Source organism: Thunnus maccoyii, chromosome 10, assembly GCF_910596095.1.
Source record: "Thunnus maccoyii chromosome 10, fThuMac1.1, whole genome shotgun sequence".
Lineage (NCBI taxonomy): Eukaryota > Metazoa > Chordata > Actinopteri > Scombriformes > Scombridae > Thunnus > Thunnus maccoyii.
In genome coordinates, this window is record NC_056542.1 from 3,354,040 (window position 1) to 3,368,249 (window position 14,210).

A 14,210-nucleotide genomic window follows, 5' to 3' on the forward strand; every position below is an offset into this window, starting at 1 on the left:
ACAGTTAACCTGCAACACTGTTTGCCAATTTTCAATCACAGTCTGTTAAAATGCAGTTTGATGGAACTTTTCCTTTTTTCTGTCCTCTATTTAATTCAACTTTGTTTATACATGTAATAAAAATACAAATTCAAAACACTGCCAAGATATTTCTTTAATCCACCTTCACCTTAAAATTTACTACATAATGTGACAGTTTCCCATGCAATTACATCACATTTTAAGCCAAACAAAAGGAGAAAAACCTGTAGAAATAGCTTTGTCTTAACAATTCTTATATATGATGTGAAACCACAAACACACACAAAAGAAGCATTTCGCATCATAAAAACAAACAAAATTCAAACTTTTAGGCATTCATATGAAATAGCTCAGACTCCTAACAGCATCTTTTCAGTGTTTAATGTTCCTTTAATGTTTTTATAGTTAAGGAATGAAGGTTTGTTTATGGAGATGATGAATGGATTCATAATCTTTTATTGGTTCCTACAGATCTGTGCTAATAAATTGCTATGCAACTAAATTCTAAAAACATTCCTCCTTCAGTCCTTTCAGCTCAGCTCCTGTTTGATCCTCAGATTATAGCTGATTTCAAGAACTGAGAAGAGAAAAAATATAAAAACTAAAATTAATATTCAGCACCAGAAATAGATAAGTAAATTAAAAAGTGGTGAATTTTTATGATATGACCTTTATTAAACAAATTGTCAAAGATAACAGCAGTGAGTTCACTATGTTCACTATGTTCACTCATTGTTTCATCATGAGGTCTGACATTCAATTCTTCCATAAATGCAAATATGTCATGTTTCTCTGTCACTTATTAAATAGTATAAAATTAACCAAATCTCAGGTCCACCTCTAATCCAAGTAACTACCATGACAATTTATCTATAATTTCTGTTTTATACAGAAGGTGTTTTCAACAGAGTTTGAATGTGTTTCATTACTTTCAAAATCAGTTTTTTATTTGTCAATTAAGAGAGTTTTGGGTTGTTCCTGCCTAAATAACAATAATAGTAATAATCTTTATCGATAGGGCTCTTTTCAAAACCCACATAACAAAGTTCCTCATGTAGGGCAGCAAATTAAAACAAACAAGTCATAAAATTAGGGTTGCAACTATCGATGATGTCCATTATCAATTACTATCATTAATTTTCTCGATTAATCTATTAGTTGTTTGGTTCAATCAATTATCAAAATAGTTGCAGATTAATTTTATAGTTGGCAACAAATCAATTAATCGACTAATCGTAGCAGCTCTACATAAAATCATTCGATTTTAAAAACAGATAAAACCAATTCCAGTGTAAAATAAAACACAAGAAAATTTCAAAGAAATAAAAACGGAAATAGTTCGAAGACAATAAAAAGAAAGTAAAATCAGGAAATGACATTATGACCTCAAATAATCCTTTCAGTTGCTGTTCGCCTGTGTGTTTTACACTTCACTGCTCTATATCTAGATAGGTAGATAGACAGATATAAAACTGCTGCACTGTATATTGCATATATTTTGTCTTTTACCCTGTTTTAAATCATATTTTGGGATGAAGAAGGTTAAATAGTTTATCCAACCTATTTGCCAAACACAACGTTGATATTGACAGTATCTGCAAAATCCCTGATGAAGGTAGATAACATTTTTAGTTTAATTAATGTCTGTACTTGGAAAACTTTATTTCTTCTTAAGTGATACTATTGGGTATTTTAAATCTTTGAAGGTTCCCATACAGGCAAAAAGACAACATTTAGGCCAATTCGAGCTGCAACAATTAGTTGATCAATCGATTAGTTGCCAACTATTAAATTAATAGATTATATTAATTCTCTGATTCCATCTTCTCAAATGTGAATATTTTCTTGTTTCTTAAGTCCTCTATGACAGCAAACTGAATATCTTTGAGTTGTGGACTGTTGGTCTGGACAAAACAAGACATTTGAAGGCATCACGTTAGGCTCTGGGAAACAGTAATTGACATTTTTCACCATTTTCTCACATTTTATGGACTAAACAACTAATCAATTAATCGAGAAAATAGTTGACAGATTAATCAATAATGAAAATAATCGTTAGTTGCAGCCCTAAGGCCAATGCTACTCATAACAATTTAATCAAAACACGTAAACTCACCTGCTTGAAAGAGAAGCTGGCGACCTCACAGTCACATGGCAAACTCAGCAGATGGGCCTGGAAACGATCTGAGACAGGAAGCAAATATTTAGAGTTTGAACACAGTGCCTGGAGCTTTACACAGAATGCACAGTACATCTAAAATATCTCTCTGTATGGTTAGAATCTAATGTATAAAAGATTGCCTTAGCCACTGGGTGTGGTAGCTTATTATGGAGTTTATTACGCTCTTTGAATCTTAAACTGGATTGTGTAATCATCTTTATTATGGAAAATATTCTCAAATGAATCAATTTTGATGGTGTCATAATGATTCCCAAAATAGTGCTCCATCATACCTACAAATAAGTCAATTAACAGCTGAAATTAATGAATGATGAAACAAATAATTGTAAAAAGGTAAGATAATGTCACCTTTACAAATGAACTGTGACAGGTTGTTTAACTTTAACATACATGTCTTCTTACTACTGATAAAATATCAGTAGTACTTTAAAGGACGAGTTCACAATTTTTCAAGTGTGTTTTAAAACAACAATCAGGAGCCCAAATTAACAATGAAATGGGTTTTTCTTGCTGTAATCATTCCTCCTGTTCATACTGACCATTAGAAGATCCCTTCATAATGCACTTACAATGGAAGTGATGGGGGACAAAATCCACAGTCCTCCTTCTGTATTTAATGTATTTAAAAGACCAGTTTGTAGGATTTAGGGGGATCTATAGGCAGAAATGGAATACAATATTCTTAAGTATATTTTAATTAGCGTATAATCACCTGAAAAGAATCGTGTTTTCCTTGCCTTAGAATGAGCCCTTTATATCTACATAGGGAGTGTGTCCTCTTCCATAGAGCCCTCCATGTCGCGCCGCCATATTTCTACAGTAGCGCAGAATGGACAAACCAAACACTGAATCTAACACTGTCCGAGGAAACAGAAAGAGGGAATTTGATGCTAAAAAGACTGTAAATGTGTCAGATATCCACTTGATATGACTAACTCAGACTGCTGAAGCTGAATAGAAGCTTCACATCAAGTTTTATATGCATTTTTGCACAAAATGTGTGGATACACTGTGGGTTTTGGCCCCCATCACTTACACTGAAAGTACATATGAAGGGGATCTTTTAATAGCCAGTATGAACACAGGGAATGATTACAGCGAGGAAAACCTCTTTCACTGTTCATATGGGCACTTGACTGTTGTTTTAAGACAGACAGAGAGACAATAATACTGAACACATAAGGGATCTTCTGTTTTCTAAGTTTGTACAGCCACATTATTATGTTGTCCTTACCTCTGAGGATTTGAAGTTTTGTCAGGACTGTCACAAACTCATCATACTCGATACCACCTTGGGAGCTGGATTCGTGCCACAGAACTCTGAAGGTTTCATCGTCTAAATTGAATTCTGCAGGGAAGAGACAACAATGCCCGAAAAGGAATCCACTAATTAAACTAGAGTTTGACCTGCCACTCAGTCAGTGATTGTCTTCCTATTTTGTCAAGAAGCTTTTGGCTGATTTCAGCAGAATATTTTCTACCCTCATGTTCAAAAACAGCGTCATGAGAAAAGAAAAATTGCAAAATGTGTATTTTTAGTGTACTATTAAGATATAATGTATTACTGTGGGTAGACAGAGACTTTTTCATCTGGGTTTCAGTGACAGAGGGTGGATTCCTCCCCTCATAGCTCTCCACATACTCCCTCCTGGTAACAGCCACATAATGCTCCAGTTTGAAGAACTCCAAAACATCCAGGTCTCCAGACTTGTCTGCCTGAAAAGTGCTGGTTAAAGAGCTCAAAAGAACTGAAAAATTAAAGATCGACACCTTATTGCATTTATGGCTCCTATTAAAGCCAAATTAATAATAGCAAATATTACATCCAGTACATTGAGTTTGGTGCCCCCTGCTGAGACACTATGGTGCAGTAGTGATGTAGCCTACCTCCAGACCTTCACTGCCCAAGTTTCCAATTTGTTCATGGATTCATATAGATGAACCAAGGTTACAGATGGAAGAAGCCCAGTCACCATTACTGCAGTGGCACCTCACTTGTAAACTTGCATATAACACTGTAATTTATGTAAAAGGATATCAAAGTTTGGAAATTTTTGCCAAGAGATATGCCCTGGCGATCCAGTAAAAGCAGCTATATGCTGAAAATATAATCATCATACGCCATTAAAATACAGGTTATAATCTACTAAACTTAATTTTTCAGCTAAATTAAACCGCTTCTCCAGTTTTTACAGACGGATCTTTGCTGTACTGTCAGTTGTTATGATATCAGCTGCTCTAACAACAAACTGAGATTTTAGTAAAACAAGAAGTATAAGTCACAAGCCCTTGCTCCATGAAATCAGTTTTACTTTCATATATCTTCATTAGATCCTCATGTTTAAACGCATTCTGACTGACCAGGTAACACTAAAGATGCAGTGATCTGCCTACACTGGGCTCATGGTGGGTTGATCTTCATTTGCTTGGTAGGCCTACTCCTGGCCAAAATTTTACTTTTACAGTATTGCGCATTTACGATTTTGTATTAGCTTAAATTATGGTTTCATTCTTAGGAGTTTGATGAAGTAAATCATTAGCTAGCAGGTTATTCCTGCTGGGTTTAATGAGCTTGGGAGTGCAACACATAAATCTGCCACTGGATTCTTTTAGCCTATACTATACTATTGTGACTTTCCTCAAAAGAGAAAAGTGCGCCAATGTATTGAAAATTACAGATTTTTTAAAATGTCAAGCAGATTGACTGAATGATTGATCCTGGGACTAGTAGCATATGACAACTAAATATGACTCTAAATGTACTGAACAGATTAATACAAAAACCAGCAGTGATGTGTACGTTAAAGGATACATCCATGAGAATCAACAGTTGGCGGGCTGTCCTGAGACTCAGGGCTAAATTTGGGAAATAAGTACAACCATGAGTTTAAAATTTTCCCATTAAGGTGAAAAGATAGTGTTGTTTAAAATGAATGGAAAATAAACTGACATTTGCCACGAACAGAAAAACCACCAGCGTTCAACCTAGCAAGAACACCTACAGCATCCAGCATCTGTTGGGAACCAGGACAGAAGAAGTTTGTGGAAAAATATTCATTAACTTGATTACTTAACTTGAACTATGAGGTAACATACATAAAGTAAGAAAAATGCACCAAATGACTCTGAAATATTGACAAGGATTTTTTCCCCAAAAAATTGAATGAGCCTCAAAACATGAGTTAGTAACTAAAACATCTGAATCTGGTTGAGTTTTAGTGTCAATAAAAGACACCCTGTGGAGTTTATGATCACTAGTAGTACTATGGAGCATTGTTTTCACAAGTGGCACCTGCTTTATGTGTATTGTGCAGGCGTTCGATGTGATACACAGTCCTTTTGCAGATTTCATGCTATTCCGCTGATCGACAGTCATCTCAATCAAATGGCCCAATCAAACCCTTAAAGAGGACATATCACGTACATTTCCTGGTCTTTATTTATATTTTGGGGCTCTACTGGAATATCTTTGCATTTGCAGGTTCAGCCTCTGTCTGAAACAGGCTGTTTTAGCTCCTGTCTCTTTAAGGCCCCCTACAGATGAGCCCACTTTGTTCTGATTGCTTAGCTCCCGGAAGCTTCCTCTTGGCAGACATCCACCAACTCCAGACGCTACATAAACAAGCTTTACTCGAAAAGGAAACTTCTCAAATACAGTATCTCATACATATGAGAATGGACGACATGAACAACCTTAGCAATTAACTTAGCAACAAAGGCTACAGAATGTCTGGAATGCGAAAGATCTGACCAACCAATGAGGAAGTATAGGTAACTTTGCCATGGATGTATTATAAGAACCGGTAAATCCATGTAAATTGTTCACCTGGTGCATGAGCCAAAACTGTTTCTATCCTCTGGGTTGTGCAGCCCACTAAATAAATGCAATAGTGTTTCTCTTGCTGGCCTACAGACTTAACATGGGGATGACGTTGCAGATTTTAAAATAGCTTCTCTAGGCTTGAGGAAAGTTTTACAAATATAAAATCTTCATAGATTAAAAATTCATAATACAAAAAGTAATAATTGACCTTATTTGCAGTTTGAGGTGTCAACAGTTTTATAGACATCTCTTTTATAATGGCGGTCTACCAGAAAAATGCCTTTTGGGCTGCAATACTACAAGTGGCCACTAGGAAAACTTGGCAGCAAGGCTGAGCAGCGGCGCAATATTGGTTACACCACTGAACTTTACAAACAGAGATTTCAGGTCAGGCTGAAACCCTAAAATGCCCTGAAATGCTCCCTGATTTGCAGGGAGCATTTCTACATATGTTAACCTCAAGTTTTGGAAATTTAACTGTGTTTAACACATCTGACATCACGACGTACAAGAGTATATAAATAACGGAAAAATCACGAAAAGAATGTTATATACCCATTAAATTTTCTTTTGATGGGTAAAAATCATAGTAATTTGCCATTTAAAAGTGCTCTGTTCTCTTGTAAACAAAGTTTCTGTTCACATTGTGTGTATCCTTGAGGTCAAACAAACATGTTGAATGCATTTCCTTCCTCATAGAATATGAACCCTGCATTTTTTTACATCAGTGTTTACTTGCCAGCTATTTTTTTCTTCACTGCCTTGGTTGGCACATTGCTGTGTGCATTAGAGCAAACAAAACAGGGGCTCATACGTAAAATATTGCTCCATAACAATAACAGTGGTTAAAATCTCCACAGGGTACCATTAAGTTGGAATTCATTCCATTTTCTCTCCAACTTGCATTGTGGTTCCTGTCTCGGCTAAGTGAGAGCAGACATATTGCACACCTGGTTTCAATGATGTCTTAAAAGAACAATGGCAGTGAGGAGATCAACACCCTCCATATAGAGGCCCTCACCAACCAGTAGGAGTCACTAATGAGAACATGATCCCTCACCAGCTTCCCACCTGCAAACATGGCTAAAGTTGAACTCAGCAGTGGTGGTATGTTGAGCCCTTTTCTTATTGTGTAGTGATGTGCATTTTTAAAATTTTCAACAACAACAAAAGGTGTGAATATAAAATTTCTACATTGAGTAACTACAAAACTTTTCAGTAGTGTTAACATAAAATTTTAGAAAACACTTTAAAAAAATGTTGAAATACCTCAGGCCTGCTGTCTACCTGTGAAAGAAAAAGACAAAGATGTCATGTAAATATCCAATGATGCAGCATTTAGAAAATATATCTCTTCCATTTCTAAATTGAACTAATTCCCTTCAACAATGTTTTTATTACTTACTGTTATACACATTTCCTCAGGGAATGAGTTACATTGCAGCTCGTCTGGCCAGGAAACGCCAAAACTGGACATCATACTATCACAGCCATTTTTGGCTTTCTCACAGAGTGACCTGCAGGGCCACTGTACTTCCCCTGCCACACACCGGGGGGCGTACACTGTACACATGAAGAAGCGTGCATCTGCTGAGCACAAAGTTTGCATGATCGAATTGAAAAAGGACATCTTCACTGCAGCTTCTCTTTGACTTGCGTGTCCTAGAAGGTTCGGAGACATCGTCTGGTTGTAGGACAAGCCTTGGCACATCGGTATGTTTATCGGCTCGCAGATTCCTCCGCTGCTGCCCACTCCATACTGGAACAAAACAGAAGTGCACACTGTCATTCCAAGTCAAATTTCCTTTGGCCAGACTCTTGTAACCCTGTTTACACTGTGGAGACACCTTTAGGGATATACAGTCATTGCACACAGGGTGGGTGCAGAAACAAAACTTAGCTAGATTCAAAGCAGTCGTCCTGTATCAGATAAGAGTTTTGCAACAGTTTAGTATTTTATTTCTACTCTGTATAAAGTTCGGCAGTTAGCTAGATAGTAATGTGATAGCATTCATTTTATTAGTTCACGTTAGCAAGGTCAGTCTGTTTGCCACTATAGGTTGCCATTGCAGTAGGTGTCATAAACTTTATAAATGCATTTTGTTGTGTTGATGTGGTGGCTGAAAACATATGGTTTTGGTAGGTAACTCAGCTGCAAACATATAGGTTAACAGCTAATGTTAAGATACCTTGGTGATGCTAATAAGTTCTCTAAAGTCATTCAAGATGGTGCCACTCTAGTGGCTGCCTGTTGCAGCAGCTACTGTTAACTTTGGTGTGTTTTTGTACTTTTTATTTATTTCACAGTGGTTTATTCCATAAAAATTCTGTGTTTTAGTCTTATTCCACAAAAACACTCTACTATTTGGTTGGCTTTTTTTATCCCATTATGGATATTGTGTTGTTGAATGGACTTTTCTTGGTTTTCCTGGCGCTTTTTTCCATTCTTTGTGCCAGTAAGTCATACTGGGAACAGGGGTATTGTTCACCTCCGCAATCAGCTCATCGTGCTCTGCAAACCAACACTACTGCCTGGACTGAGGCCCCATATTCCCGATGAGTTAAGGAGGAGACGCCGGGGATGCAGGGCTGGAGCCAAACGAGAGCAAAGAAGAGAAAGTATAAACCCTTTCTTCCCTCTATTGTCATGGGAAATGTGAGGTCCTTGGCAAATAAAATGGACGAGATGGGGAGATGACGCATTTTGCATCACCTGGTGGACTTGCAGCTGGATGAAGAGGGATATTTTAATACAGGGAAGACAGAGGAAGTTTAATGTCATTCGTATATAGCTACTACCCACATTAGAACCATAGAAATCAACTTGAAAACTCGTGAAGTCGTCCTTTAAGGTAATGCAGTTCATTGTTCAAATGCTATCACTAGTATCACTGTTTTTTTAGCATCTTCTTTGCAGTTTTCAAACCTGACATAAAGAACGGCAGAATATAAGATCCCTCAAAAGCAAAAAGTCAGCAATAAATCTAGTTAAAGAATTAGAAATGGATAATTTATCTCTTTGGCACTACCTAGTGGTGGTATCAAAAAAAACCCAAAAAACACTGTAGCATATGGCAAAGTATGCTGCTATCGACAGATCCTACCTGGAGACTCTTAGACCAGAATAGTTTTCACAGGAATTGTCTAATTTTTGTAAAACAAAACCTTATCTGCCATCGGAATAGTTTCAACATTGCAATAATCATTAAAAAGATTATTCACCTAGTGGCTTTAAAGACACAAAAATTGTAAACATCTGTTCATCTTCATGTTGGAGTCAAAGAGGGCTGACTTACATGTCCACAGGACTCCGTGGTAAATGCTTCACACCTAAGTGTTTCTGGCCACCGAAAGCCAAACTTAGTCATCAGTGGCTCACAGCCGGACCGTGCCTGCTCACACAGCGTCCTGCAGGGAGGACGAGCTTTTCCTGACACACACTCAGGAATGTAGACGGAGCACAAGAAAGGCTTCAGATGAGGGGAGCACTCCACTTTTACAAGTGGATAAAACTGATGTATTTCCAGACCTGCATCATCCTGAGTCTTGTGGCCAAGAATGTTGGGCAGGACAGTTTCTGTGTACGGCAGGCCTGCGCAGAGAGGGACAGTGATTGGCTGACATGTTGCACGGGTGGTTGGAATAACATGGTATTCTTGAACCTGGATAAGCAGAAACATAAATCAGTGAAGTCTAAATGAACATTATTCATGCTCCTGTAGTTTCTTTCAACAGCAAGTGCCCATGTCCTTTTGGCTTGTAGCGCCTCATAAAAAAGTGATTTTTTTCAAATTCAACCAGGATTTGTCTGTGGGACACTTGCAAGGATCATTTCAGCCTGGCTTAATGTCACATCAGAGGACATGTGAGTGGCCAAAGTGCCTCTCTGTCTCTTTTTTGGCTGTTTCAGAGGCCTGTCTGGTGTGATCATTTACTTTGTGTTATTCTTGTTTTTCAGCTATGCTACCAGCCCAGCTCTAGAGATGGCAATGCTGGTTGGTCCGCCATGGTTCAGACTGAAATATCTCAACAACTATGATATGGATGCCATGACATATTGTACATACAGACATTCATGTTCCCCAGAGGATAAATCCCACTGACTTTTCTTGTATTGCCACCAGCAGGTTGACATTTTTGGCTTCTAGTGGAATGTCTTGACAACTATCGGATGGATTGGCATGCAATTTGGTGCAGATATTTGTAGTCATGATGTATCCCAAAATCTTTGGTGATCCGCTGACTTTTCCTCTAGCACCACCATGAGGTTGACACTTGTGGTTTTGAGGGAAAAGTCTTGAAATATTTGGATTGATTGCCATGAAATTTGGTACACCATCATCATGTTGAAATTGTAATTTGTCAAATACTTTGGTTTATGATCAAACACCTGGAAAACTCATGACATTCCCATTAGCCTCAACTGTACTTTGTGTTTAGTGCTGATTAGCAAATGTCAGCATACTGACACTCCAAACCATGATAGTGAACATGGAAAACATTATACCTGCTTCAAATCAGCGAGTTAGCATTGTCATTGTAAGCATATTTGCATGCTGACTTTAACATCTAGCTCAATGCACCTGTGTATACAGTCTCTACAAATGTAGATATTATTATTAGAAACTCTACACTGAGTGGCTTCAAAGACATAAACATCCCTAACATCTGTTCATCTTCATGTTAGAGTCAAAGACAGGACACTTACCCGTTCACATGATTCGGTGGTATATGTTTCACACTTGAATGGCCACTCCATGCCAAAGTTGGTCATCAGTGATTCACAGCCGGACCGTGCCTGCTCACACAGTGTCCTGCAGGGAGGGCGAGCTTTTCCTGACACACACTGAGGAGTGTAGACGGAGCATACGAAAGCCTTCAGGTGAGGGGAGCACTCCACTTTCACAAGTGAAGAAAACACTTGTGCTTTCACGCCTGCCTCCTCCTGAGTTCTGTGGCCAAAAATGTTGGGCAGGATGGTTTCAGTGTAAGGCAGGTCTTTGCAGAGAGGGACAGTGATTGTCTGACATGTTGGAGGTGCAGTTGGAATAACACGGTGTTCTCGACCCTGGAAGAACAAAAACATACATCAGTAATATCTGAATAAACAATGTTCTTGTTTCTGTAGATTTCATAAATCACAAATACCCACAGTCTTTTTGCTCATAGTGCCCAAACAATTTATTCAGCAAAGATTTGGCTGCACCCTAAAGGGACACTGGCTTTCTATGTGGCTTTCTTGGTGGCCCAGCTGCCCTTGTGGGCACTTTAGATGCAACTCTGTTGAGACCAAAAAATTAAAAAACCTCAACTTCTCTCTTGAAATACTAAGTCAGTCATTTTTTTCAATGAGTCATTATGGTCTGAATCTCTAAATTCAGGCCCTCTAATAAGTGCGATGGTGGTCATTTAGGAAATTATTGCTCTGTTAATAAGATTTGAAGACTTTGATGTCTGTCGTGTGGGCGTTGATTGACAGCTGCGATTGACAATTGGCTCACCTGCTGCTCTCCCTGGCTCCAGGACTCACAGTAAGTCGGACTATTGTTGCAATATTTCAGTTTAATGTTAATTAAAATTAAAGTTTAATGTTACTTTATTATGATACCTGCCCTATTAGCACATTTAGCTAAAGTAGCTAATGCTAGCCCAAGTGTGCACCGTTCAGTGTTTCTGGTAAGCTAGCTCTAGCTTCAGACCAAGGTAGTGGGGTGTTTTTCCCAGAGCATGAAAGGCAACACCCTGCACTTCTTATTTGGAAGGTCTTGGCTCCAAACAGAAAAGATGGCGCCGACCGTAAACTGCAACTTTGGGGACCGATTCTAATTTCCACACTCATGGATTTACAGACTTTGAGGCTGTTCCCGCTAAATCCACAAGGGCTTAGGGCTGTCCCACTGTCAAATTATCAAGTGCATGAGGGCTCTCTCGCAGACATTTGGAGCCCTTTATGCACACTTTCTGTAAGTCCGCATTGCTGCAGACTTTGCCTGTTGAAATTACCCACAGTTCATAGCATGATGCTGTTAAATCAGCTTTAAACACAGGGTTACCAGAGGAAGCCTGGAAGCATTAAAAATACGGTAAACAAACTGGCATGTGGGTGCTCAGACCGGCATAGTGGGTACGCTGGTATGCCTAAATTTACAAAGAAACACCACAGTTACAAGGATTTAAGATGTTACATAAAAAACGAAATCAGAGGAACATCTAGTTGTTTCATCAACCATTTCTTTTCATTTTTGCTTAATGATGCTGTTTTGACAAAAATGAGTAAATTGATTATTTGACAATTATCTTTCATCCACTCTGTAAGGTAAGAGCCTGGAAGACATTCAAATCAGGCAGTTGGTCCCTTACTTGACTGTCGTGTACATGATCATTTTATGGGTTGGATATTACCTTATCTGTTTTATACTTTGTTTAATGTATTATGTGATTTATGAGTGAGTGGTCTTACTATTTTTGTCTTCTTCTGTTTTTGATTAAGTGAGCCCACTAAGACAAATTTCAATCAATCATGTTCATATGGCATTAAAGTACTGAATCTTGAATCTTAAGTGCCTTGTCCATAAAGAAAGTAAAAAATGTAAAATAAAAAAGTCCCAAACCCCCAATCGTATGTAACATGTTTTTTTGTGTCAAGGTAATGTGATATGTCGCATATGCTGTCCCATTCCTATTAATACCATTTCGAACCCTTGCAGCCTCTCACACTCAGGCACCTACCAGTTGACATCAATTAAGTCCATGAGATTTTAGGGTTTAGGGTTTAGGGGGGACATCGGGATTAGGCCTGGGCTTCAATCCAGCCAATGCAAACCAACGGGTGACATCACACCTCACTATGTCCATCTTTATATACAGTCCATGATCACAACCTCCTTTACAGCCTTACACAGAACTACTCTCCTGAGACTGAAAATGTGATCACTGTTAGTTGTCTCATCTCTTCATCTAACTATATTGTAAAAGCAAAAACAACAAAACACATTTCAAACACTAGAGATGATAATATCTTTACCTGGACACAATTAGACTCTGGTAAAGCTTCACATCGGAGCCTCGTCGGCCAGAGCAACCTCTTCACTTTGAGGGCAGAGTCGCAGTCTGTCTTGACCTTCTCACAGAGAGCACGGCAAGGTTTTATCCGAGTGTCGTCCTCCGGGCCGCATTCAGGCACGACAACACGACACATGAGTGTTGCGACATATGGTGAACAGGCCGTCTCCACAATCTGACCAATCTGCTGCAGGTTGAAGCCTTGAACTCCAGTCGGATGGAGGGTAGTAGTGTAGCCCACATCTTGACAAAAGCTTGAAGTTACTGGCTTGCAATTTAGCCTTTCATCTCTCCAACTATGTGCCTGCTGAGGAGACAGCAGCAAACCCAAAACCACCAAGAACCAATGCATCGTGGCTTTCAGTATTTTCACAAACTGTCCTGAGCTGTTTCACAAAAGCTTTTGGAGGTTTCAGATCAGTGTGTCCCTGCTGCTCTGCTTAGGAGGTGGAGTACAAGTCCACGAATCGAGTTTCTACAAACAAGGCACTGATTTAGGATCACTGGTAATGTCACATATCAACAAGATGCTCAGCACAAAATGAGAGCCAACTGGTCTCAGAGCAGCAGCCCTATTCTAAAAAAGGGGGGGATTAAGATGTTTGTATGAAGCTCAACATCTGGTTGTGATTGTAGGCTTTCTGAGTAACCCTGGCTGGGGGGTTAGAAATTTGTTGATTAAAAACTTCTGGATGGAAAAAGTTTCAACACAAATAGGATTGAAAAAATCAAGTATTAAGATTTCATCATTTTTAACTGTTTCTCTGGTTCTCTGGAGCATTGATTTCTATGAATAAAGACTTATGGAATTACATATCTGTTAAGAGGCAGTGTAGCAAAATACTTTCACCTTTCTGTGATCATATTTCTATTTTATCAAAGTGAGGCAGTATACATGTATATCACAATAATAATTCATAATAATTCATTCATGGTCAGAATACATGCATATGTATACATGTATCAGTCCCCATCCTCAATCCCCCCAACAACCCTGCAATCCCCCCAAACCCCCCTGGCGACCAATCCCACCCCCCCATAGAGCTCTATAAAAATTAATTGCAAAACAAACAACCATAAAACAGAGTAAAAACAACCCAAAATTCACATCATGCTGTTGCT

At 38.6% G+C, this 14,210-nt stretch overlaps 1 protein-coding gene across 2 annotated transcripts; it reads right to left on the reverse strand.

Annotated features, from left to right (window-relative positions):
• Positions 1-147: 147 nt before the first annotated feature.
• On the reverse strand, positions 148-13,503 carry LOC121906023. 2 transcript variants are annotated; one of them, XM_042424671.1, is made up of 11 exons: positions 13,051-13,503; positions 10,735-11,094; positions 9,323-9,688; positions 7,432-7,785; positions 7,296-7,313; positions 5,154-5,217; positions 5,016-5,059; positions 3,769-3,919; positions 3,438-3,551; positions 2,138-2,205; positions 148-598 (listed from the first exon to the last, which is right to left on the reverse strand). In XM_042424671.1, the coding sequence occupies exons 1-11, from the start codon at positions 13,438-13,440 to the stop codon at positions 575-577; spliced, it is 1,953 nt and encodes a 650-aa protein (XP_042280605.1). In that variant the 5' UTR covers positions 13,441-13,503; the 3' UTR covers positions 148-574. The 2 variants fall into 2 exon arrangements, with proteins under 2 accessions (XP_042280605.1, XP_042280606.1); XM_042424672.1 differs by lacking the exons at positions 148-598; positions 2,138-2,205 and adding an exon at positions 2,942-3,017.
• Between the last annotated feature and the right edge of the window lie 707 nt (positions 13,504-14,210).